This window comes from Ananas comosus, linkage group 4 (assembly GCF_001540865.1).
Source record: "Ananas comosus cultivar F153 linkage group 4, ASM154086v1, whole genome shotgun sequence".
Taxonomy (NCBI): Eukaryota; Viridiplantae; Streptophyta; class Magnoliopsida; order Poales; family Bromeliaceae; genus Ananas; species Ananas comosus.
In genome coordinates, this window is record NC_033624.1 from 14,783,945 (window position 1) to 14,808,881 (window position 24,937).

General features: G+C 38.1%; 5 protein-coding genes across 11 annotated transcripts; 2 read left to right on the plus strand and 3 right to left on the minus strand.

The window, feature by feature from the left end:
• On the minus strand, positions 18 to 802 carry LOC109708898 (histone H2A-like). Its single transcript, XM_020230822.1, has 2 exons — positions 536 to 802; positions 18 to 403 (listed from the first exon to the last, which is right to left on the minus strand). Exons 1-2 carry the CDS (start codon positions 749 to 751, stop codon positions 155 to 157), a joined length of 465 nt encoding a protein of 154 aa, XP_020086411.1. The 5' UTR covers positions 752 to 802; the 3' UTR covers positions 18 to 154.
• LOC109708894 lies at positions 2,767 to 6,386 on the plus strand. Of its 3 annotated transcripts, none has more exons than XM_020230817.1 (4): positions 2,767 to 3,302; positions 3,932 to 4,432; positions 5,084 to 5,355; positions 5,923 to 6,386. In XM_020230817.1, the coding sequence occupies exons 2-4, from the start codon at positions 3,962 to 3,964 to the stop codon at positions 6,104 to 6,106; spliced, it is 927 nt and encodes a 308-aa protein (XP_020086406.1). In that variant the 5' UTR covers positions 2,767 to 3,302; positions 3,932 to 3,961; the 3' UTR covers positions 6,107 to 6,386. The 3 variants fall into 3 exon arrangements, with proteins under 3 accessions (XP_020086406.1, XP_020086404.1, XP_020086405.1); XM_020230815.1 differs by having other exon boundaries at positions 3,101 to 3,302; positions 3,949 to 4,432; XM_020230816.1 differs by having other exon boundaries at positions 3,101 to 3,302; positions 3,952 to 4,432.
• Positions 7,045 to 9,410, plus strand: LOC109708897 (glycine-rich RNA-binding protein 6, mitochondrial). The gene is made up of 3 exons (XM_020230821.1): positions 7,045 to 7,315; positions 8,762 to 8,830; positions 8,932 to 9,410. Exons 1-3 carry the CDS (start codon positions 7,141 to 7,143, stop codon positions 9,165 to 9,167), a joined length of 480 nt encoding a protein of 159 aa, XP_020086410.1. The 5' UTR covers positions 7,045 to 7,140; the 3' UTR covers positions 9,168 to 9,410.
• Positions 14,148 to 15,899, minus strand: LOC109708900 (actin-depolymerizing factor 7-like). 2 transcript variants are annotated; one of them, XM_020230825.1, is made up of 3 exons: positions 15,710 to 15,899; positions 14,922 to 15,187; positions 14,148 to 14,641 (listed from the first exon to the last, which is right to left on the minus strand). In XM_020230825.1, exons 1-3 carry the CDS (start codon positions 15,710 to 15,712, stop codon positions 14,491 to 14,493), a joined length of 420 nt encoding a protein of 139 aa, XP_020086414.1. In that variant the 5' UTR covers positions 15,713 to 15,899; the 3' UTR covers positions 14,148 to 14,490. The 2 variants fall into 2 exon arrangements, with proteins under 2 accessions (XP_020086414.1, XP_020086413.1); XM_020230824.1 differs by lacking the exon at positions 15,710 to 15,899 and having other exon boundaries at positions 14,922 to 15,669.
• LOC109708892 (putative pentatricopeptide repeat-containing protein At5g59900) lies at positions 17,952 to 22,986 on the minus strand. 4 transcript variants are annotated; one of them, XM_020230810.1, is made up of 5 exons: positions 20,039 to 22,986; positions 19,496 to 19,673; positions 19,028 to 19,120; positions 18,793 to 18,878; positions 17,952 to 18,400 (listed from the first exon to the last, which is right to left on the minus strand). In XM_020230810.1, the coding sequence occupies exon 1, from the start codon at positions 22,969 to 22,971 to the stop codon at positions 20,173 to 20,175; it is 2,799 nt and encodes a 932-aa protein (XP_020086399.1). In that variant the 5' UTR covers positions 22,972 to 22,986; the 3' UTR covers positions 17,952 to 18,400; positions 18,793 to 18,878; positions 19,028 to 19,120; positions 19,496 to 19,673; positions 20,039 to 20,172. The 4 variants fall into 4 exon arrangements, with proteins under 4 accessions (XP_020086399.1, XP_020086402.1, XP_020086401.1 ...); XM_020230813.1 differs by having other exon boundaries at positions 19,496 to 19,686; XM_020230812.1 differs by having other exon boundaries at positions 19,496 to 19,689.

Consider the following 24,937-nt stretch of genomic DNA (forward strand, 5'->3'; position numbering starts at 1 on the left):
TATAATACTTCAACAAATAAAAAAGAGAGAAAAACACGAAACTCAGAAGCTCCATTTCTCTTTAAATTTAAACATAGTAGTTCACTACAAGTTCATACCAGCACAAAAAAAAAAAAACACTAATCTTAAAACCCTAATAGCTTGTCCGATCGATCTAAGCCTTTTTGGGGGATTTGGTAGCGGCGGATTTCGACGGCGATTTGGGCTCCTTCGTGGCCTTCTCCGACGACTTTTTCGGAAGCAAGACCGGGTTTATGTTCGGTAGAACCCCTCCGTGCGCGATCGTCACCCCCGCGAGGAGCTTCCCCAGCTCCTCGTCGTTCCGAATCGCGAGCAACACGTGGCGCGGTATGATCCGGTTCTTCTTGTTGTCCCTCGCCGCGTTCCCCGCAAGCTCCAAAACCTAAAAATCAAAGAGAGAGAGAGAGAGAGAGAGAGAGAGAGAGAGAGAGAGAAGAGGTAAGAGACCGTGGACCGCGGTCTAGGAGGGTCTACGGAAGATGCGCTGGACCGGGTGTAGGGAAGTGGTTGTTACCTCGGCGGCGAGGTATTCGAGGACCGCGGCGAGGTAAACGGGGGCGCCCGTTCCGACACGCTGTGCGTATCGGCCCTTTTTGAGGAATCGGCCGATACGGCCCACGGGGAACTGTAGACCGGCCTTAATGGACCGCGACACGGGCTTCTTCTTCGGTCCACCGCCCCCTCTCCTCCCCCCCGCGCCCTTCTTCACCTTTCCTCCCCCCGCTTCCATTTTCGCCCGTTACGTAGTACTCGTATCGTAACGTATCGGAGTTTCGGAAGAGAGGTGGTAGCGGTAGAGGGGCAGTGGCGCTGCGTTGGGTGGGTTATATAGTGGCGTGCGGGGTGGAATTGAGGGGTTCTGGGCCGTCGGATGGTTGGGAAATAGACGGCTGGGAAGCTGGTGATGGCGATCCGTGGGAGAGTGGAATGGACCAATGACGAGAAGGGATGTTTTGGATTTGTTATTAAAGAATGGGATATTTGCTTTGACACGTGTTCAAAGAGACCGGACAAGTTCCCCTGGCATAGGTCAAATATTTTGTCAACACTATTAAGTGCATCAAGAGTATTAATAAGTGTTACTTTAATTTTTCAGTTATTTTTAAGCAATCATGAAAATATCTAAAGCTCAAATTCTCAAATTAAATATTTTTTTCATCATTTTTAGTGAAAAAATAAAACATAATCTCCAATGCTAGTTAATACTTGAATAAGGTTCGGTGTTCGAGTTTGGCCCAACAATATTACAGGGGGTTAAGATACCGTACTTAGTAATAGCTATCAAGTTTAGTATTTCAATTTTATATGTTAAATATAAAAATATTATTTTTTACCGGTTTAAATTTTTAGAATATAATAGATATTTTACATGGTATGAGAGTTGAATATCAGTCGAAAGTGTGAAAACTAAGTGATATGAGGGATAAAGTGCTATACCAATGAATTTGGTACAAGCCACCTCTTGAACCCTTATGAACTATATCTAAAATTTCACATCGTCTGATAATTATATGATCTGATTTGGACCTGACGAGTACGTTAGAGTCTAATTTTGTGATTTGATTTGGACCTAACGAGAAAGTCATGGTCTAAATAGAAGAGAGTTTGTAACGCCTATTCCCATATTGGATGGAAAAATAATTCTAATCGGTATATATGACTATATGAGACCCTCGCATTACTAATAATAACCGAGCTTAAATATTTTAAGCCGATAATTTCGGCCTAATGAGTTAATATTACTAGTGGGTTGGATCGGTATGACAAGGTTAACGAGGCAAATCTTAATTGTGCAGTAATCTTAGACTACGTGTGACTACCCTGACGAGAATGTCAGAACCTAAACAGAGTATATAAGAGGATGTCAGGCTCTAAATATGAGTATATAAAAGACTATAGATTTTAGTAATAATAACTAATATTAAATTTTTAGGGTACAACGATTATTTCATATAGTATCAGAGCAAAAGATGCTAACTTCGAGTCACGTCGAGCCAACATTGAATTATGTATAATTTGGCGCTGTTAACATGCACGACCAAGCTCGTAACAATGTCACCATAATAGAGTTCCAATTTTGGAGTCCATTTTCAACCTTTCCCCTTACCCAACCTTCCTCTCTGAGATTTTGTTGGGTTTTTTCTATGGTTTAAGAGAGTTCTCGGTATTCTGTATTTTCGATTCATGAAGCTCTGGTAAAACAGTGATCCATGAATTTGAATTTGCTCCTTAATAAGAAAGCAAACTCAAGATCAGGAATTGTAAGCAAGTTCTTGACCTTTTTCCTCAGATTTCGTATTTTGACAAAAAATGAAATCAACGACCGTCTCTAGTACAAGTGACAAAAGAATTTTGTGGTTGATATTCAAGACCAAAGTTCGAATCATAACTAATTCATATTTTTAGTTAATCTTATTTTTAAATGAAATAAACGAAACGGATAGCATGTTACGTTTTTTCGACTTCTGATTTCATCACACAATCCAAACAAATGTTCGAACGGACTTCGGATTTCGCGAGTTCTTGCGTGAATTCGACCCATCAAAACACCCGACAAGCCCAAGCGGATCACGACCCAGAACCATTTGCAATCCGGCCCATTAACAAATCCATCGACCGACGCCACCATAAAAATATCCACGCGGCTTCCTCCGTCAACGGCGAAGGCCACGTGTCGGTTCTCGTATGGCGACCCCTCCGTCATCTGCCCGTTTGTGTTGACGGGGCAATAAATTCCACACCCTGAAAACCCTCGCTCACCCTCATCCACTTCTCCTCTCCCCGATCAAAACACTAGTGATCGCCTCTCCTCTTTTACACCCCTTTTTTTTTGCATTTCGATCGATCGATCGATCGATCCCCAACAACGTCGCAGTGCGATTCGCGAAGCTTCGAGCAAGGGTTTTGGTTTTCGATTTTTTAGGGTTCTCTACGAGCATCGATCATGCCTTCGGTGCTCGGAGAGTTCCTCCACCGCCGCCCGACCTTGATCCCTTCGGCCACCTCCTTCCATGGCGGATCTTGCTCCCATCGCCTTAAACAGCTCGAAAAATGCGATTTGCGTGGTAATTTGAGTCAATAACAACTTAGATTCATGGCGATCTGGTTATTTTAGGGTTTCCCTCTCACTCTCCTTCTCCTCCTTTCTCTCCTCCTTCGACGCGATCTACTGGTATCCTCTCGATCGGCTTTTCGTGTTGTGTTCGAGTCTTAGTACTACTGAGTTTGCATAGGGTTTCCTCTTTGGATCTTTCGGTGAGGTTTCGGAGTTTGAAGTCAAGGTAATTGCTTGCTATTTTACTCTCATATACTTTGCTGCTGCTTTGCTTATTGTTAATTGTTATTTGTATCAGTGTTACTTGTTGCTCATTCCAATTTGGTTGGAGATACATGCTGATGTTGTTGTTGTGCGGTTCCATATCTATATGTATAAATCAAATGTTCTATTTTGGCTGTGTTTAGTTCTATTTGTTGCTGTCAACACTATGACAAGTTCAGCTTGTTTGTCGTTTGGTATGAAGATTACAAGTTTAGGGATCTCTTAAAAAACATGTAGTTGGTCTCGAAATGTGGTGTTCGATAAAAAAGGCTCCCGTAACCAGGCTAATATTTTGGAAAGGTTGTGAATATATGCAATTTTTATACGGCTAGAAAATTGTTGTCCTGTTTTTTTGTTGGGATAATTTGCCTATTCATTTAACTATTTTCTTTTTTGGTGCATGCATTTCTTTTTTTTTTTCATTTTCCTGACTTGTCTTTGTATTAGGTGGCGATTTCTGTGGTGTTGTCGTCCATTATATTGTTATCAATCTTGTTTAGCTTTTAATATGGCAGTAGATGAGTTCATGGTATGCTTATCATCGATGTTTGAGATTAATGTAATACTTAATGCATGGCTTATGATCCTCAGGCTTTGACTGCTTCCAGCAGTAGCATCTGGATGGGCGACGCCACTCCTGGTCCCAAAACAGATCCAGAATATACTGACAGTGCATCATGCATATCTAACCTCTGCTCTGAGAATCCGCTTGCAGAGGATTTACGTAGTAGTTGCAATGCAAAGAACACCGCTAATACTGTTCCTCAAGTAGTTGCTACTTCTGCTTCTGTTAGTGAAACCGTCAATGTAGCCACACCAGATGATGGCTTTGTTCATAATGGGCAAGTTCAGGCCCTTCAAAAACAGTCCTATGATGGTGCAACTTCTGATCAGAACGAAACAGTTGATATAAAGGAAGCTGCAGTTTGCTTAGACTCTACTAGTTTGGCATCCTTGGATGCAACAAAGCAGAAATGTTTGACGAAGTGTGCAACTTTTCCTTTCTCTAACGAGATCCAGGATGGTGCACTACAAGATAGTGCGCCAACTGCAGGTCAAAGTGTTGCCTATGAACGATCAATATCTCTGCCTGTAAGTTTCTCATAACAAATACTTAACTTTTAATTTCAAAGGAGCATGTAAGTTCACTTGGTGATGAACATTGAGTTTTTTCAATTGCATCCAGTTGGAGGAGGCATGGTTTTGATGGTGAGCTTTTTGGCTATGAATGGAAACCATATCTGTGGGACTGGAAATTCATATGCTACTAGAAAATTATGTTAATAAATCAAATATAAATTCTATATTTAGGGCCACAGTGCCAGATGGCTTAAGACTAGCTTGCTAATTCCTAATTTCCTATATATCATATGCTTAGGCAATGATGAGGAAAGTTCGTAACTTTACTTTGTTATCATATGATGGTACTTTGTCATGCTATTTATTAGATATCTGTATATTCTAGATATATGTCAGAACTTTTCTCATTGGTAAATGTATGCAAGCACCACGCTCTGTTGAATCAGTTGTATCCATGAAAATGGTGCATAAAACTTATTTCATGACATGATTGCTATCTATTTATCATGGTAGTTCAGAATTTCCTTTGCTACTGTCAGGCATAGCCTTGTACAAATTAAGTCAGTAGGGTGATGTTGAAAAACATGGTTCTTTTTTCCGGGGAGGTTGTGTTGTTTAATATGCCTGATTTTTGGATTATTTATTTTCTCCTTCCCTGTTTAGACTTCTTTGAAGCTTGTTTCGGCCATGAAGGGGGGGCGCGCGAAAGATGGGACATCGCCAACTACGAAGTTTCATGTCAAGTGGGCCCCAGATGTATACGACCCACCTATGACTTCCATGTCACATACAGCAAAGAAGAGTTATCAACAACGTTCGAAGCCTAAGAAAAAGAATCACAAGCAGAAGAACAAGGCCAAGTCCTCTCGAGGAGGTGCTAATGAGAGGAAACATTTGAATGGTATTGGCGGAACGTCTCTTCCTCGGAATACAAGGTGTTTCTCCTTCCTTCCTGTGATTATCATTTTATCCTCCTAAAAGTTCTCTATTATAATTTGAGGATCAAAAAACTAATAGCAATTGCGTATAGTTTAGAAGGCAACTTCACCCTTTGACAAATGTACCAATCCAGCTCATTCTGTAAATGCACATATTAACCTTAGCTCCAAAATACAGGTCAGGCATGTCTTCCAAATTTAATTTGCTTGAAAAAAGAGTTCGAACTTAGTATAATGTTATTCATTGCTGCCTAATCTAAGCTAATATGGTCTTAACTTATTTGATCACAATGATTACAAGATCCTGACTAATATTTACTCTTTGACTGCACTTGTTTCAATGCTTAGCTTGCTATTTTCTCCCAGTGTGTTCTACGCTCACCAATATTTAATATTTATGCATGGCTTGCTATTTTTCGCCCAACGTTTTCTACCTGCAACAATATCTAATATTTATGCATGATCAGGTTCCCTTGTGGTTCTTGTAAATGAATATATGATATGCTATTATCTTCTGCACCGTTCGTTACATGGGATTAAAATTAGAATTCTCATATTTCTCAGGTTGCAAGCTGTTGGAGACAGTTTACTATTGGATGAACGTGGCAAATCCACTGCAGAGGTGTTGGAGTATGCAAAAGAATCCGCAGCAGAGGTGTTGGATTATGCAAAAGAATCCAAGTGCGGAAGCAGCTTCCTGAGGGAAGCCCTCGCAAAAATGCATTTCTCCACTGCCGAGGCCTCTTAAGCGGGCATGCACTGGGACCAGTTGCCCACAACAATGGTTGTATATAAATAAAATTGGAGACTCGAGTGTGGTGTGTCTAATGTTTTGATTACATCATCATCGGAGAAACTTTGTTTGTTTGCTACGGTTAGAACCATGAGAGGAAATCGAACAGTATAAGCGATCTAGAGAAAGTCGGATATAATGCTCTGATATATAGATATGCTTTATGTTGGAAACTGTTGCTTACTTTGTTTGAATATTTGCTGGTTGTCGTTTGAGCTTGAGAATTTGCTATTAATAGGTTGTATTCAGCGTCGTGTTTAACTCGCACCTGCTTTAACAAATTGTGTATTAATAAATAAAATCATGTTTTAAGGTATGTTGTTTATCTGGAGAGCAAAATTTGAGAAATGAAAGAGGGTTGCCCTTAATCCATTCATTTTTCAGATTTAGATAGGAAGCTTAAGAAGACTATGATGGTAGAAATTTGACTTGTTGATATAATCGAACCGACACTAGAGATGTTCACTTTCTATTTATGTGCTCGCTAAAAGCAACATTTCCAAATAAACTCTAGGAAGGCCAATCTAGGCCTGTCACTTTGGATGTGTTATAGGTTGCGTCATGCTCGTTATCAACCGATTTTTTTAAAAAAAATTTTAGTCACTAATCATTAGATTTGATCATATTCTGTTGATCAAATTACGCTTTAGAAAACCGACTCCTGACGAGCATCTGATAGTGATGTTTTTGTTGCTGTAGGTATGTGACCATATATATAATGTAATAACCAGTAGTTTAGATAGAGATAAGAGTACTGGGCCAAAACATTTTAAATGAGGTTTGGTTCCATAAATAAATAACATTTGGGGCTACGTGGACTTTGGGCTGGATCATTGGATCCGACCCATTTATAGGACCCATTAGTAGCGGCTCCGACCGCGAGATATATATATACCACCGTTACAGTGAACTCTCCTCTCCCATCTCACGGTTATATTCCTACGAAAGGGTCTAGGGTTTTAGCTCCTCGTCTCCGCCTCCGCTCGGCAATGGCGCTCTCCTCCTCCACCGCGCTCCTTCGCCTCCTCCGATCGTCTTCTTCCTCGATCGCGCAGTTGAGGTGGCCGATCTCCTCCGATCGACGAAGCTTCTCCTTCCTCTCCGACGACGATACGAGCACCAACAACCTCCCTCCCCTCACCACCCCGAAGCTATTCGTCAGTGGTTAGATCTATGTTCTTCACCTCTAATCCAATCGTTTGCCGTTTATTTCCTAAAATCTTATCGAATGGTCACTTATTGTGTTTGGAATCCTATGCATTTAGTATTTGGTAGTATATTGATGATTAGGTGTGTGGATTGTGGAATCTTGTTGTGTCTTCATCTTCGATTTCGATTGATGATGAGAAAGAAGCATAGGTTTTGATGTATCATACGGATTTAGTTTGAATTCCGAGGAACTGTTCAATCTTTTTTGTTCTACCATTTAGATGATGGGTTTGCGACAAATTTTGTCGAATTTGAGCCTGTTGCTAGACGGCAGCTAATCTCTTAGGAGTTTCAAATGTGGAATGCAATTACTGATTTATGCATCATTATTGAATCCTTGCTTTAAGTTTACTTAGTTTTTCATTTGTTTTAGGAATTTGCTGATCATGAGACTTTCCACATCTAATTTAACTCTTAAGTAGACGTAATTGACCGATTTTGTTCAAGAAACTGTTGACCCATGCTCTCAGCCTTTATCTCAGTATAAAAGTTAATGAAGTTTTTTTATTTGCATCGATGGTGTCTTATAATTCTGGGGATTAAACCTTTTTTCTGCAGTGAAGATCCCTGAATAAAATCCCCGAGTATCACAAACAATAGTTAAAAGTATACGAGTATATTGAACAGTGTGAACATTTTCATGTACACAATTTTTTTAAAAAAATTTATTGTCGACACTTATTTGTGCCTGTATAGATGCATGTTGTTCTTTTTTCTTTTTTTTTTCATATTACATGATAGTGGGTATACTTTGAGCGATACCACAGCTTATGGGCTTGCTGTGATGCTCTCATCATGATTGAAATCTCAACTTAGTAAGCAAGGAAGAAGCTTATGAGCCCCCATTATCAATAGCCCTCCCCCATCATTGCTAGATATGAACTTATGAAGATAGATCTTCTTTCACGTGATATTAATGTGTATTACTAATAGCAACAGATGTGTTTCTTATCATGTTTTGTGGTATGTTTCTTTCTAAATGCTGCACTTGCATATTTCATCACAATTTAGGATCTTTTTCTTCTTATTGATATTTTAGAGATGTTTCTGCTAACATCAGGTGTCTCCTGTGCCGTGATCTTCGTCACAATTCAAATGAATGTATTTTTAAATATGCGAATATGAATTATACTTTGCTTTAAGAATTTGCTATGTACAGTTCGTAGTCTTCAATCATTTATGCTTTACATAGTTTTATGAGTTTCATGTAGACAGATGGGACATAAGGTTGCAACTTATTCAGAATTATCAGATTGTTCCACTTTTGCTAAATTTATTACATGCATGCATCACAAATATATCTGCAGATCAAGGCTTCATCTGTTAAATTTGGATGTACAATTTGAACTACTTAACATTGCATTCTACTAGTGGTAATAGCTCTTCTTCTACTTGCTTCAGGACTTTCAAGGTTAACAACAGATGAGAAGCTTAAAGAAGCATTTTCTCCTTACGGCCAACTTCTTGAAGGTACTCAAGTTTCATTCAAGTTTCTGATTCGCTTATTTAACATCCTTTGATGCCGGCCTTTTAAGTAATAGGGATATACTGTGATCTACTATTTATTGCAGCAAAAGTAATAACTGATCGAGCCTCTGGAAGGTCGAAGGGGTTCGGTTTTGTGAGATATGCAACCATTGAAGAGGCCGACAAGGCTCGGCATGGGATGAACGCGAAATTTCTCGATGGATGGGTTATTTTCGTTGATCCAGCTAAACCCAGGGAGCAGAAACCGCCTCCCGCACCCCAATCGGAGCCTCCTGAATCTGGTTTCAGGACGAACAAAACTATTGGATGGTGTGGTTGATTACAAATGCAGCACGAAAAAATGAAAAAAAGAAGGGGAGAAATGGAGTTGTGAATTATCCGTTATGGGGCATGACATTGACCGAATTTGTAACTTGGGAAAAACAATTTCAAACTCTTTTCACAATAGATTACTTGAATGACTGCATTGATGTGTACCGTGGAGGTATTTGAAAGTATAGTTTCAAATCAAATTAATGTGACTATTATGTATTTTATTTGAATAAAGTGTGGGTTGAGTAAAGTGTCGGTGGAGGTAAAATTGATTTTGCAGCGATATATAATTGTATCAAATGGATCTAACAGTTTAGGATGAATGTCAAAATTATGTGCAAAACGTAGGTAAATTTATAGGTGAAATCGGGCTCTACTGAGTAGGTAATAATGTAATCTTAAACTTTTTGAACAATATTCACTCATATTGATTTGCTATTAGTATACGCGGTCGATACTTGTTTCATTTAGCTTCTTGTTACTTTGTATAGTTTTTGAGGCAGTACTTTGACCACAATGCATAGAAAAAGAAGTGCAATTTCTGCCATTTGAACATCGAATCTAAACATACATCACAGGGAGTTGGTGCGAGTATTTTGAAGCTGTTAGTGTGAAAAAAACAATCAGGTCACCTCCTTGTAAATTTGGTGAAACACAACTAGCATATGATCGAAAAGAGATGCAGGTGTATTGATCTTTAGATTGAAGGGTATAGTAAACCTCGCGTTTAACCTCATATAGAGAGAATTGTTTCAGGATTTTTTTTTTTTTTTAATACTGTGAAACCAAATGCTGTTTTGTTCTGGTTGCTTCTTTCTTGCTCTGCTTGTCTCTATGTTTCAGAAATAATTGATGTGCCAAGAAAAGATATTTCTCTAAGAAATATGCTTAGATCATTTGTGTAAGCATTGTTCTGCCCAGATTAGATGGTACGTTCATGGAAGTGTGAATATATATCTTATCACCGGAGTTGCTAATGTTCGAGCTTCTGTTTCTCTGGGTAGAGACGCCACTGCTATAGCTTTACCAAACTAGCATTTAGAACTGTTGATTTCTGATTAAAATGTATTTCAACAATTTGACTTCTTTGCTCTCTTTGTATCTAACAGATATTGTAGGTCTACTGCTTTTGAGTCAAATGTGGGTGTACGTAATTAAGACAAGTAGTTTGAATCCTCTTAGCTGTCGAAAGGTATCATGGGATTGTTGTTACGCTCAGATTATTGGTGACCTCTCTATATATTTGGTAGGTGAATGCTCTTTATCCTCTTGTAACCTTGTTGAATGTGTGCAGCACAATGCTCTTATCCTCTTGTAACCTAGAATGTATGCACAAATAAAGTATATATTTTTTCGTGGGGTTTGCTATGTATTTGATCTGCTCGGTAAGTGCTCTCATCCTCCTGGAGCTCAGAATTCATGCACAAAGTATAAATTTGTTCATGAAGTTTTTGCTTATTAATTTATGCCCTTCTTTTTGTGTAATAAGGTGTCTTTGCATGTACCTCACCAAAGGACACTCTTTTAACTCTTTTAATTAGTAAGTGCATTTTAATGATGTCTTTTTCCCTGTTTGATGATCTCTGTGTGATTTATCTTGAGAAGAACACTACTTTTCTTTTGACATGACAATTAATCAAGTAAAGATGTGATTACCTTAGTTGACAATCACAGTTGAGGATTTCACAGGAGAGAAGTTTATCTTATCTATTTTGTATCTATACAATTGAATCTTTAAAAGAGGTGTTGAGTTATGTGGAAACATATCCTGCCTAAATCTAACTCTTCTTTAGGGGTTGTTTGGTTCCATGTTGACTCTGGAGAAAAGTGCTTTTTTTGTTGAAAGGAGTTTTAGGCGGAGAAAGGCTCTTGAGTATTTGGTTCTTGGAAAAAATGAGAGTTTTTCGACCACATTTATTTGGTTCAAACAAGAGGAGCAATGAAAATCTGTTTTATATATTATATTATATAAAATAATATTGACCAAGTTTTCTGAGGAACCAAACATATCTTTAGCATGAATGGTAAAAAAAAAAAAAAGTTAAATTAAAATGGCTAAAAAATTTTGAAATTAAAATGGTTATTTTGGGTTAAAAAAAAATAAAAAAATAAAACGGCTAAAAAAAATTAATAGTAAAATGGTTAATTTGTGCTTGAGCTCACTCGAAAACAGTAGAACAGCCAACTCTAGCGATACGCTCACCGCGTGGTAATTGTAACCTCGTGATTTTCTTATTGAAACTCCACGAAAAAATTATTTTGCGGCGAAAGAAATGAAACTGCGGAGGGGGTAAGCTAACCGGGGGTGACCGGACTCCTAAAGCGACACGGACCTGATTTGAGCGACCCATCAAATATGGCCCGGCCCACCATGGGACCCAAAATCGATGCGATGAGATTCGGGCCCAATCTATTGACTACTGGTCTATGCATGGGCTTTTCTCCGGCCCAAAAACATGCGATGAGATTCGAATTTCGAACGGAACTGTAGGATCTGAACTCCCAGCGATACGGTCACCGCGCCGTAAGCATAACCTCGGAATTTTCTGATGAATACTACGCGAAAAAGATTATTTTGCCGGGAACATGACGAAACCGAAGAGGAGGTAACCTCCCGGGGGTGACCGGACTCCCGAACGTTTTGTACTACCCATCAAAATATGACCCGGCCCAATATGGGACCAAAACTCGATGCCACTCGCGTCGGGCCAAATCTATTTACTACTAGACTATGCATGGGCTTTCCCCCGGCCCAAACGCTTAATTTATAGGTCTATTTCTGGATTAGTTAGTTTCTTTCCCCGAAGAAAATTTCAACTTTTTTTTTTTTTTATTTGGCTTAAATTTACTTTTTCTGTCATTTTTATTGTGAAGGGTCTAAATTTATGGTCGCTTCAAAATGATATGCAAGTTGTTAATTTTTTTTAAAAAAAAATTCCTAGATCAAAAATAATCTCAGAACTAAGGATTACATTAATAACTTTCCGAAAATAAAAAATTTAAAAATTTAAATTATAACCAAGATTGTAGATCATAATTTACATAGTTAATTTTGTTCTTGCGAAGGAAGACAATCAACTTGTTTGGATTGCTCAATATCAGTAGAGCATGCTTTGTTCACAAAAATCAACCTGTTATGCTCAATATCAGTAAAAGGAGTAAACTTTCCCAAAAATCTATTCCTATAATAGAATTTCAGTTTTATAGATATTTATTTGGTATATATAAATATAGGCTTAGAGATACTAAGCTTCGGAAAGTATAAAAAAATTAGTACTTTCAATTTTTTTACCGCTGAATCAAAAATTATATAGTTAGGCTCTAAGGTTAAGTGGTTCCACTAGAAAAATAATATTAATCTAAAAATTAAAAACAACTAAATAATTTAATCCAAAAATAAAAAATTGGAAGCATCACATTAGTCGTGCTTCCAAAAGCACCATAGTATAGTCGGCCTCTGTATATAAAATTCCTATTTTAGAGAGAATATCTTTATTTGTTATATATTTTAGAATTACCACGATACCTTCCTTCTGTAGTAACTAAGGATTACAAGTTAATTTACACAATATTAATCATATAAAAATCATAAATATGTAAATATAAAATCTATTTAAATTATTTTTAAATTTAAGAGTATTCATAACCTTATCAATGTAAATATAAAATCTTCTCGGTCGAGCATCCAATATTGAGCAGCGTTACACGAAAACTCGTAACCGCATTAATTAATGTTAACTGCCATACTTTTAATCTATATCGAACGGTCACGAAAGCCTCTAGCAAAAAATCTTGTACCCAAGCCAAGAATAGCAAAACAACCTCGAAATATAACCATTTAATACTAATTGTTCTTGTTCTTGCCATTAAACCAAAATAGACCCAAGGCACCTAATAACAACTTTTTCCTTACCATTTACTTTGCTTTTCGCAACTGTTGCTAGCCTTTAAGAATCTGAAATATGCATTCATTTGCTACTACTGTAAACTTACTTCTCTTAATGCTAATATTGTAAACTGACTTCTCTTCGATCATTTCTTGCAATTGTTAATAGGATATTGATAGAAAAGTGCTAAGTCCGTCTGCTATATTATCAATAGTACCAAGTTCTTTGTACTCCCGTTAGATCTCCCTTTTGATCATTTCCGACCGTTAGATTATACTATTCAACCAACTACCCACTCAACTCTAGGTGATCACTATCATCCTAATCGCACATCTTGTCATCCAACGGTCGAAAATTCGATAGCATCAAGCGCTTGATACCTATCAAAAGTATAGTAGCATAATTCAAATAGTGTTCACATATTTGAACTCACCTGCTAGAACTAATCTGGGGGGAAAGCTTAAAAAGCCACAGAACGAGAATGCTTAACCCTAAATATTATAATGTAATAAAGTGTATACTGGTCTATCAGGTAGAAAGTTAAATTAGAGAATATTCTAGAGCTAATGTTCATGACAATTTCCTCTAATAATTCTAAAAATCAACTACATGCATACAGCTTTGCTGACTTAAAGACCGCGCTGCAAGAAATGCTATCTCAGCCATTTTGGACTGCCGGACTGACTCATACATGTAATCCATCTAAGTTGATGCTCCTCCAAATTCTAATAGACAAATCGATAAAATAATATGTTCCAACATCATCGGATCACAAAGTAAATAAACAAGTCGTTTTAAGTTTCACAAAATGAACAATGGTAAGCAAAAAGGACTAGAAAACCATGAATATGCGAAAAAAAAAAGAGAAAGAAGAAGGAGAAGAAGAAGAGATATTATCAGAAAGTACCAGCAGAAGCTAGCAAATAATAATAGAAAGCAGCAGTGTTATGAGAAAATGTATTGCCAAGGTCTAATATGTACATCAAGCAAGTACCGAAACTAAAAAAAGATAAATGCAGTTTGCATGCTAGATATGAAATGAGATACGGACACTTAGATTTGCATGGAAGAGACAAAATATATACGAGACACTCATCACGTCAGCAATTCAAATCAAACATAGGCAGGTACTAAGGCAACTTCATAGAAACAAGATAAAAGTGTTGCCTACTTGGCTAGATCCACAAACTATTACATAACCTTAGCTTGCAGATATCAGGTTACAAGTAGACACCCTCACATAACGTTGTTCACGAGATAACATATCACAAGATATATATATACCAAAGGTAAAGACGAGTCAAAGCGGGCAAGAAGTATTTAACATACTCGACGACAAAGCCCGTATTATGTCTACCAAATCCACCATCCCAGGAAATATAAGCATTCACTGAAGCAACTAGAGTGCAGGGAGAATACCTCCACTGCAGAAGCAAAAGATACTCAGTTGGCACGGCCTCTAATGACATCAAGGCCCATCTCAGTAGGATCAGTTGCTTGCAACTCCACCTGGATACCGTCCAACTCCCTCTTGAACCTGTCCTTTGAGCTTGCATAAAGCATCTTACTTCTCACTCTCGACGTGTCAGGGGACCTTAAGACAAAAAGGGAAAAGGAAATAATACTTGTAATCCAGGAGTTTAAGCGGAGAGATTTACCAACAATAACAGAGATAAAAGTATATGGATACCCGAATTTCTACAATATTTATTTCACTATCTAGCTTTCTGTCAAAAAGTTACGAAGATGTAATCAATCAAATATACTTCAAAATTTTAAAAGTTTATACACACACTTCAGTACACAGTAATTTTCAGGTAAGTTCTCTAATCTGCATGTATTTGCCAAAAAAAAATGGGACCAAAAATGAATACCATGCAATGAAGAAGATCTTGCTCTTCTGGCAGTTCTCTTCAGTCACGAAATCAAAGTCATAAACCGCGTATCTGCATTCATTTGCAGGAAGGCTGGCGGTGAAATCCTCGTAGCCCAGAGTCGGCTCGCCGAGCTTCTCCACCACGACCTGCTTCAGCTTCTCCTCAATCTTATAAATTATGAAGCGGTAGGTTCGCTTCGCCTTCAGGTCCAAGAATTTCAGCTTGCAATCATCATTCACAGCCATTCCAGATGCAGCATTGGCCTGTAAAATCAGAAACATCACATGCGACGGCGCAATTGCATCTCCGAGAAGAGAACTCTAAAGATCTAAGAGATGCCCACCCTACGAGAGTCAATCCTGAGGAGTCTATAAAATCAAGAGAAAACATAGAAAGAAACTACGCTGAACAAACAGATCTCTGAAAAGTCTAAAGCTATATATGCCATAGCAAAACATATTATCTCAATTAATCCATGATTTCTCTCCCTGATACAGAATTTTACCACATTAAACAAAACTCTTCTTAAATCTCAGCAAAATCTTCAAAACACATCGAGAACATCAATCTCATAGATCGTACACAAGCAAAACGAGATTCGGTCGATTCCCTCCAGAGACCCTAAATCAACAATCGAAGCTATCTCCTCTACAAAATCCATCAAAATCGTAAGAAATTAAGTAATATCTAAGAATCCCAAGCAATCTAGAACAGATCGATCGACGAAACCAGCGAAAAATCCATAAGAAATGACAAACCCTAGAGGAGTAGAGAAGGGAAAGTACCATTTTGGGAAAGGGAGAGCGGCGAGAGAGAGAGAGAGAGAGAGAGAGAGAGAGAGAGAGAAAATCTAGGGCTCCGGCGAGATTAGGGCTCCGAGATCAGAGGCTTTAAACGAGGAGCGAAGCGCAAATCGAGATCGATCGAAAAAGAAGATTGATAATACGTCGGTGCGCGTTCACGCATGGTCGATCCTGTATAAATATTCATCGCGACGGACCATTGCGTGGGCCCCGCAATACGGTGAACTGCTACCATTCAGAATTTGCCACGTCGAACACCGACCGTGACCCGCGAATTCGCGGTGCATCGGCGTTGGTTGCGAGTCGATTTGCCAAACGGGCCCCACTTCGTTGGGATAATTACGGAATTTACCACTGGACTTTTATTGGCCCGTGAGCCAAATTAGTGCCCCTTAGCAGGAAAATGGGTTACAGCTGGGGGTGTCAGCTATTCATTTTAGACGTATATACGACGCACGTACGTATTTGTAGTCTAATTAACTTTGTGCCATTACTTATGTCCCTGGTGCAAGGGAGTGCGAAGTATTTGTCTTTGCAAGTTAGAAACAACATAAATACGCAATAGACGCTTTTCGAATTTTAAATTTTAGTGTAGCTGCATTATTCACATAATAATCAACCTCGGTATAAAGTTATTCGATATTGCTTGAATATAAGGCAAAAGCGCAATGTAGAAAACGTTTGTTTTAGCTGCTCTAGGCCATCCAAAGTGCCTCAGATGCTATGCCACCATATTCCATACATTTCAATCACACAAAGTGACAACAAATAAACCATGTCGCAAAGTGCCTCAAATCGTATCACAAAATCCAAATATAAATGAATGCATGATTGAGCGAATTATTAATTTAGAAATATCCAAAATTGTGCATTACACAATAGAAAGAACATTCACAGGTCAAATGAAAACACATGCACGACCATTTTTAGCTCCCGCATATTCCTTTTTTTTTTTTTAAAGCTAGTTATGTATATTCCAAAAATAAATAGTGAACTAAGATGCTACCCGTACAACAATGCACATGCCTTTATTCCGCAGTACATCATCGAGAAACAGAAACAAACCAATGGCCCACAAATAACATGCGTTGAAAGTTTGAAAAATATTTCTTTTCCAAAAAATAAAAAAATAAAAAAAAGTCGAAGCTGACTTTCTAAATGTTGAAGCACTACCCATAGAACCTATGCAAAGAAACCAATAAAAAAAATCCTATTAGTAACTAATTATTATGTCGCGACAACCTTTGATTAGAATTAAAGCAAACAATATTCGACAGAGAATTAATTGATAAGAATAAGCCGCTTGATAGATACCACGTACCTTCGAAGCCGAAAGGTAGGAGAATTTTTACCTGTTAGCTTATGAGAGTTCCTTTTCTGGGACACCGATTTTAAAGCTTAAGCTGAGGGGAACAGGATTTTGTCTATCACAGGCTGGGCATGAGCTGGAACATTAGGGCCAGAGCATAATATAGATGAAAAGCACTTCTCTAATAATAAGCTATAACCATATTCTCCATACCTGGAATAAGATATAACTGACATAACAACTTTAACAATGATAACGTTTTTACTTCCGGACAATTTGAGTAACAGAATTTTCTTGAACCAAAACGCATGTAAATAATTTGAGTCAGAGCACTTGGTTGAATCAGAAGGTAAAAAGTTGGAACTGTGACAAGAAAACACGACTGCAGGAAATTAAAACAGGTCTGGATTCATAGCAAATATGTAACCAAAAGGACGTGAGGCGTCTGTAAGATGGAAAGTAGATAAAAAAAACTAAGGCTAAAAAAGCCGCACTTGATGATCAGCCATTAGAAGCCATTTTTGGCGATCCAGAACTAAACAGGCGATATTTTTCCTGACTTCTTCGTGATCCAGAATTAAGTTAAAGAGATGCATCTCATTATTAATTATCATACCTCTTATCATGCTGTAATTTATTCAACACGTCAAATCTTTTTACAAACCTGTCTCGAGGGAAGCAACCTTACCGTCTCTGGCTCAATTTCCTTCATCCCCAACATTAAAGAGGGGACTAACGATGCTGCACTCATACATTCTCCATTCAACAAACTACTATCTTACAAGCTCTGTGACCATTAACATGCTCAAATTCACCATAATAAATGGATCCGAACAGAAATCTTTGGATCTTATCCCATACAAATGAAGATATATAGTGAATTTTGTTTTTTCACAAATGGATCCGAACAGAAATCTTCGGACCTTATCTGCAAAAACAACAGGAGAAAACAGTACTTATAAGGTCAACAGGGATTTACTAACTACAATATTAGTTACCATATTGGTCTCTGGATAAATAATTCCTATGGATAGCAATGGCTTATTCTTATAAAAAAAAATAAGTGAAAATGGATAAAGGAAAAGAAACAACAGTGTTCCAGATGACTAGGAGGAACTAAATGATCAGTTTGTAAGATGGCCTGATCATGACTTGCTGCTTCACATGCTTCTCAGCATATTGTATTAAAAGGAGGCTTTTTGGACGAAAATAGCCTGACGAATTCTAATGTGTGTTGTTAAGTTGGCAAAGGTATAGCAATATGCAATTTTGGTTGGTTCGCCAATAGTCTCCAATGAAATGCTTGAAAATTTATTTGCGGGCTTTTCAATGGAGATACATGCATAAGCTTGTTAGCAGTATTCCTGGCAAGTCAACAATCAAATAGTTAACAATCCCAATTCCAGTGAATATTACAATAACATGTAAAATATGTATATATCAGCTGACCAGGAGGTGTTAAGCAAGCCAATAGCACATCTACTTAAAGCTGCCACCACAGGCATATAGCCAATAGTTTAATCAAATAAAGCTGCAGCAAATTTGAAATTGAGTTTAAAATATATCAGCAAGAAACCAAGCTTTTTGCTTTGTTGAAAGTGTTTAGCTCCTTACTTCATAGTAAAAGCTTGAGTTTTGTCAAGCTTTCTTAACTTCCCACAATTATCAGTAGGAAGCTAATAACAGCATATCCATATAGTAATTGGTACTTAACCAGATATCAGAAAATAAATTAAGAAGAGAGACCGACTCTTACCTAGTTCTCTGACCTTTGCAGACAGATCAAATATCCTCAATAATCCTGCATTATAAACTCAAATAAGCACCGCATGTCATGTATTCCTATCAACCATCATAAAATAGTGCCCAATATCAATCCCCACTTATCAGTGAAAGTAAAGATAGTTCTCTGTCCTTTGATAAAGGATGTGATAACAGAGAACAAACATTAAAAAGTGAAAAAAAAAAAAAAGAAATGTAGAAAGAGCCACCTCTTTCTGGATTCTGAAAACTCCTTTCTTTGTAGCACGGTGCAGATAATATATTGGCTTTAAAATGAGACGTTTCCAAGTTGGATTCATTTCCTATAAGACAATAGTAGATGAGTCAAGAATGTTATTCGCAAGCGGGTTTCTCTGCCGCAAGATATTCTGTTGAAAATATTGGTTTTCCTATGGGCCCAATCAGAGTGTAAGGTGCTTCTTTGTAAAGTAACCAATATATATAAGAAAAAAAATGAAATATGTCAGAGCTACCACCCTAAAAAACTGAACAACTATTGCTCCTAATTTCAAATCTTACGCTGCAATTTATAATCAAAGAAATAAAATATTAATAAAATCTAGCACATCATTTGCCAAGAAAATTCTATAATCAACATGCATAAGGAACATTAATTGAGTCCAGGTTTGACAATGAATTACTTGCAAATGAAGTGAGATGCGCATTAGATAACATACCTCAAAAGATGTAATGAGAAACTTGTAGAACCAGAGTTCCACCAATCTCGCATTTTGGAGGGTCAGATCTCTGAGAAGAGACTGTTTCCGTGACTTGCACCTAGGGATGATGATGGCCAGCCGCCAGCTAGTCGTTAAGCAACTCTCCAGTCTCACCATGGCCGATTCTTCAATACATCTGAAAAGATATTCTTCTAAAAGTACATAAAACAAAACAACGTAATTCATCTTCTTGATCTATATGGTTTAGCTACCAAGAAAATGGTAAAGATGTACATTGAGTTGTCAACTATAGGCCATTTTGGAAGTGTCCCTCACCCCAACTCAACTGATGAACCGAGTAATTAGTTAAAAGTTAACAGCCGATATCCAATGGAACCATTAGTTTGAACCAAATTCCCAATTCGGCGGGGGGTGTGTGCGGTGGGGTGGGGTGTTGTCAGTGAGAAAAAAACAAAGTCGGAGGTCTATTTCAAAATGGCTGATAGTTAAGGCACTCTAAAATATAATTTTACCCAAAAACAGATAAAACTGTTAACTGACCTTCTTCCCTCCAAAAAATACCAGAAACACGTTAACAGCTACAATATTTTCCTGTGAGCTCTTTTGTGATAACTTCTCTATGGCACCATAACCATTACAATGTTCACAAGAAGGCTGGGCCATCTCCGGCAACATTATTCGATAAGCAGTGGGCAGCCTCCTTTAGCACCCATCAGAAAAGTCCCATGGAATAGAGCTCTATATGTCGTCCAATTCGGCTGCACCCAATTTTTTCTCATATGATCGTACAGCGCAAAAGCCTTGTTATGTTCGCCGTTGGCACTACATCCATGTATAAAAAGATTATACGCTATTATATCAGGTTTCAGCCCCTTACTTAGCATCTCATCCCACAGCCTAAAAGCTTTCTTTATATCACCCACCCTGCAAAACTCATTTATAAGTGTTGAATAGGTGATGCAGTCGGGAAAATTACCACTTTCATTCATATTAGCCATAAGATCAATAGCATCCTGTATTCTGCCGAGCTTACAAAAACCCTTGATCAATATATTAAAGGTAACTGTATTGGCTAAATGCCCTCTAAGCATAACTGAATGGAGACCCAAAGCACCGTCCATATCTCCTTCATTAGAAAGATGGTCAAGGAAACAACCGTAAGTAATTTCATTAGGAAGGAAGTCGCTGACTAACATTTCTTTACAAAGAAGCTTTGCTTTTGTCAAAAGACCTTCCTTGCAGAAGCTATTTATCAAGACAGTATATGTCACAGCATTTGCAGCACAGCCCTCCTTGGCCATCCGATCCCAAAAGCCTAGAGCCTCGGTTATATTTCCTTGTTTAGTATATGCCTCAATAATAATAGTATACAGCACATTATCTGGCTTAAGACCCTTCTTGGCAATCTCTCTCAATAGTGAATGCAGCTCTACCTTATTATGCTGCTTTAGAACTCCACATATAAGAATGCTAAAGCTGACAAGATCCAATTCCAGCCCTCTTCTTGCCATCTCATTCCACACATTGTATGCTTCAGTTATTCTTCCTTCTTTGCAAAACCCATGTAGAAGTGCACTAAAGCTTATTTTGTTTAGCACATAAGGTTGCTTAGCCAAATCATCAGCAAATTCCTTAGCTTCAGATACTCTACCGTTCAAGCACAAACCACCAATCAAAGACCTAAAAGTATAATTATCTGGTCGAAGCCCCCTATTCACCATCTGATCGTATAGTTCGAAGGCCCTTTTTGTGTCTCCTATCTTGCAGTACCCTTCTATCATAACATTGTAAGTCACTTCATTCGGCATGATATTAATTTCAATCATTTCATCAAACAACTTAGCTGCTTTCTCCATCTTCCTAGCCTGGCAAAAGCCGCCAATGAGTGCTGTGAAAGTATGAGTATTCCATGAGATGCCCTTCTCATGCATTTGGCTGTGGAGCTCCATAGCACTAGACAAAGCCCCTTTCCTGCAAAAAGCAGCTATCAAAGAAGCAAAAGTTGATGCATTTGGTGCTAAACCTTCATCAATCATTTCCTTCAATATACCCTTCGCTTCTCTCAAATCACCCTTCCTACAGTATCCATTGATCAAGGAATTGTACGGATAAATACCTGCTTCTATGCCTTCTTCTCTCATTCTATCAAACAGCTGGAGTGCGTCGTGCATCATTCCTCTCCTACACAGGGAATGAATCAGAATAGAATATGTAACCTCATTCGGAGCCAATCCTTTCACTCTCATCTTAGCAAACAGAGATTCGGCTTCGTCAAACCTACCACTTTTACATAAAGAATCGAGCAAGGCATTGAAAGCAAACAGGTTTGGGATCACACCCACTTTGCTCAATTGATCCACCAAGTCAAAAGCTTCTTCCACCTTCCCATTCTTTCTAAGCCCATCAATCAGAGATGAGCAACTAGCTTCAGAAGGAGCAAATCCTAACTTAAGCATTTCTCTGGTAATCTCAGCAGCCTTGTTAAAGTCCTCTACTTTGCATAGTCCATACGCTATGGTTCGATAGGTCACTTCATCACCCTCCAATCCCCTTTCTTTCAAAGAGTTTTTAATCTCGAGAGCCTCCATAACCCGGAAACACTTGCACAAGCCATATATCAGCACATTGTAAGGAACAACACTAGAACGAACCCCATTCATCTCCATCTGCGAAACCAACTCTTTTGCCTTGCTCAAATCCTTCAATTCACAAAACGCCCTAATAGCTGCAGTATAAATAAACTCATCGGGACGAATCCCGTGCTCAGTAATATCATCAAACACCTTCGCTGCCATGCCAAACCGCCTGATCTTCGCAAGCAAGAACATCACGTCGCTGACCGTCCTCGCCTCGGGACAAAGTTCCAATCCGATCGAAAGCCTAAGGACCGTAAATGCATCTAGTGCTCTTCGATCCTTGATGTAGGCCTGGATCAAGAAGTCGAAACCGCGGGAAGAGGGGAATCGGCATAGATCGCGGGCCTTTGCTACGGCATTGAAGGCTTCGGAGGGCGAGATCGGCGTGGAGATTAGGGTTTGGAGGAGGGAGGCGGCGAGCCAATTGGGGCCGAGGCGGAGGAAGGCGTGGGCAAGGATGGCGAAGGAGAGGGGGGAATGTGGGAAGCGGTGGGAGAGGGCAAGGTGGTTGAAGAAGCGGTGGGCGAGGCGAGGGTCGTCTAGGGTTTCGAGGAGGAGGGCCTCGACGTGGGAGGGGGCGAGGCGCGCGGAGACGAAGGGGGAGGAGAGGGAGGAGCGCCATGTTTGCTTGGAGTTTGAGTGGAGAATGGAGCGGAGGATGGAGACGAAGCCCTCGTCGCGCTCGGAGGTGGAGGAGGACGAGGAAGGAGAAGGGAATGAGGAGAAATGGTGTGTGGAGAGGGTTCGAGAGAAGAAAGAGACACGGTGGTGGTGGTGGTGGTGGTGGTGGTGGTGGTGGGAGCGGGGGAGAGGAGCAGGGAGACGAAGCGAGCGCATTGGAAGGGGTGAGGCTCGAGCTTTGGAGAGCTCAAATCATAGTTGTTTTGATTCGGGTTCGAATTTGTCTCCTGTTTACAACAGTAACAGTACAAGCAACTCACAGCTGACTCTCTGCATGGAGGAATTCTATCCTGTCACACTTACACCACGTCATAAATAACAAACCAATCATATTTTTTCTTTTCAAACAAAAATACAATAAAAATATTTTTTTACAATCATGATGAAACATATATTTCTAAAAAAAGACATTTGATTGATTTGTTACGCCACGTCATCAATATATCCGTTGCATTCTAGAATTTTTTCTCTGCATGACTATTCGCTTTTCTTACTTTTAAGAAAATAATTTTTGATAAAAAATATAAAATAATTAAATTTAAAATTTAATATTTATATATTAATTATCAAGTTTTTAACTAATTATGTTGGATACGATCAGTTATTGTAAACATTTGTAAACACTACTTGCGAGTGCCACTGCCACCCGAGCAATAGCAATACTCAAGCTGCATTACAAGAAAAAAATGTAATTGGAAGCCATCACTTTAGGATGAACCATGATCTCCGACTGACAGATATAAGGTAGTCATTGATTTCGTAAAATTTATGTTTGCTACTAATGCAATGAAAAATGGTGGTCGGTACTCGTGGTCCCTAGTTCAAATTCTAATTAATTCATATTTCCAGCTAAAATTTTTTTATAAATAAAATAAAATAAAATAAACGAAACGGATAGCATACTATCTATTTCTTAAAAAAATATATATATTTTTACTGGTACTAAATAAAATTATTTTTAGAAAGATAATACATGCTGGACTTTGAATTGTGGAGACTCCATTTTTATAGTAGGGGTAATGGCGAACATAACTACATAAGCAAGCCAGGATGTAGTGCTAAGTGTTCGCCATTGATGCTGCAACAACCAATTAAGTGCTCAAATTGCCTATATCTACCTCGAAGGACAAGTTATCTTTCGCATAATGCCATTTTCAAGCTGTTGCAAGGGAGAGAAACAAATCTGAGTGAAAACAATTTTAGATACCAGTCAAAATAATTTATATTCCATTTACGCTTGCATGTAGTTACTTAATATTATTCAGCAGATAGATCATAAATATTATTGATTTATTCTAAATTACATGGAAATCCCACTGATGTAAGAAGTTAGCATAATATCAATAACCGTGTCAATAACCGTGTCACTCGTTATTAATCCTCTTGGTCTTGAGCTATTTCGTTTCTTACCATGTTGCCGCTTCTTCCTTTCAAAGGCATATATGCAAACTAAAGACTCGAGAACCTTTAGATAAATATTTTTACTATACTATTTTTATTTATTTTTTTATTCATGATGTTTAATTTATTATTTTATAAATGAAGCAGATAGCACGCTATATTTTATAAAAAAAAATTGCTTGCTATCCTCTAATACTATTTACATCCATAAGATCCGGCCTTGATTGCTGTTCGAAGAAATAAAATTTTATTAATAAAGTTGACACGAGTATATTAAGCCCGACCTCCTCGATCCGCATTATATTTAGGAAAAACTTTAAAAACCCTCCTTGCGGTTTCGTAGTTTTTCATTTTAGTACCATGTGGTTTAAAGTGTATCAATTTGCCTCCCTGTAGTTTCGTTTTTATTTTTTCGGTAATTTTTTGGTTAATATTTCATTAAATTATATAAAAAAAACTTTATATATCCATATAGATTTATCAAATATCAAATATTTATTTTAGTACTCTTTAATTTTAACTTTATTACTGATTTAAAAAAAATAATAAAATTAATAAAAAAAAGGAAAAAAAATTATATGAAAATAAATTAATACATTTTAAATCAACAAATACTAAAATAAAAAAATAAAAATTCATAGGAAGAAAAGTTTTCCCTTATACTTATTTGAGCCGACGTGATCCCACCCGCTTCGGTATTTTGAAACCGAGATCGGGCTTA

What these genes read in the sequence shown, in the direction of transcription:
- LOC109708898 (XM_020230822.1), bottom strand. Translation starts at nt 751, where the DNA reads ATGGAAGCGGGGGGAGGAAAGGTGAAGAAGGGCGCGGGGGGGAGGAGA. An exon ending in TCGAATACCTCGCCGCCGAG is followed by an intron (nt 404 to 535) that starts GTAACAACCACT and finishes TTTGATTTTTAG; the next exon opens with GTTTTGGAGCTTGCGGGGAA.
- LOC109708894 (XM_020230817.1), top strand. Translation starts at nt 3,962, where the DNA reads ATGGGCGACGCCACTCCTGGTCCCAAAACAGATCCAGAATATACTGAC. An exon ending in AACGATCAATATCTCTGCCT is followed by an intron (nt 4,433 to 5,083) that starts GTAAGTTTCTCA and finishes TTCCCTGTTTAG; the next exon opens with ACTTCTTTGAAGCTTGTTTC. An exon ending in TCTCTTCCTCGGAATACAAG is followed by an intron (nt 5,356 to 5,922) that starts GTGTTTCTCCTT and finishes CATATTTCTCAG; the next exon opens with GTTGCAAGCTGTTGGAGACA.
- LOC109708897 (XM_020230821.1), top strand. Translation starts at nt 7,141, where the DNA reads ATGGCGCTCTCCTCCTCCACCGCGCTCCTTCGCCTCCTCCGATCGTCT. An exon ending in CCCGAAGCTATTCGTCAGTG is followed by an intron (nt 7,316 to 8,761) that starts GTTAGATCTATG and finishes TACTTGCTTCAG; the next exon opens with GACTTTCAAGGTTAACAACA. An exon ending in TTACGGCCAACTTCTTGAAG is followed by an intron (nt 8,831 to 8,931) that starts GTACTCAAGTTT and finishes TATTTATTGCAG; the next exon opens with CAAAAGTAATAACTGATCGA.
- LOC109708900 (XM_020230824.1), bottom strand. Translation starts at nt 15,205, where the DNA reads ATGTTTCTGATTTTACAGGCCAATGCTGCATCTGGAATGGCTGTGAAT. An exon ending in AAGATCTTCTTCATTGCATG is followed by an intron (nt 14,642 to 14,921) that starts GTATTCATTTTT and finishes TTTTGTCTTAAG; the next exon opens with GTCCCCTGACACGTCGAGAG.
- LOC109708892 (XM_020230810.1), bottom strand. Translation starts at nt 22,971, where the DNA reads ATGCGCTCGCTTCGTCTCCCTGCTCCTCTCCCCCGCTCCCACCACCAC.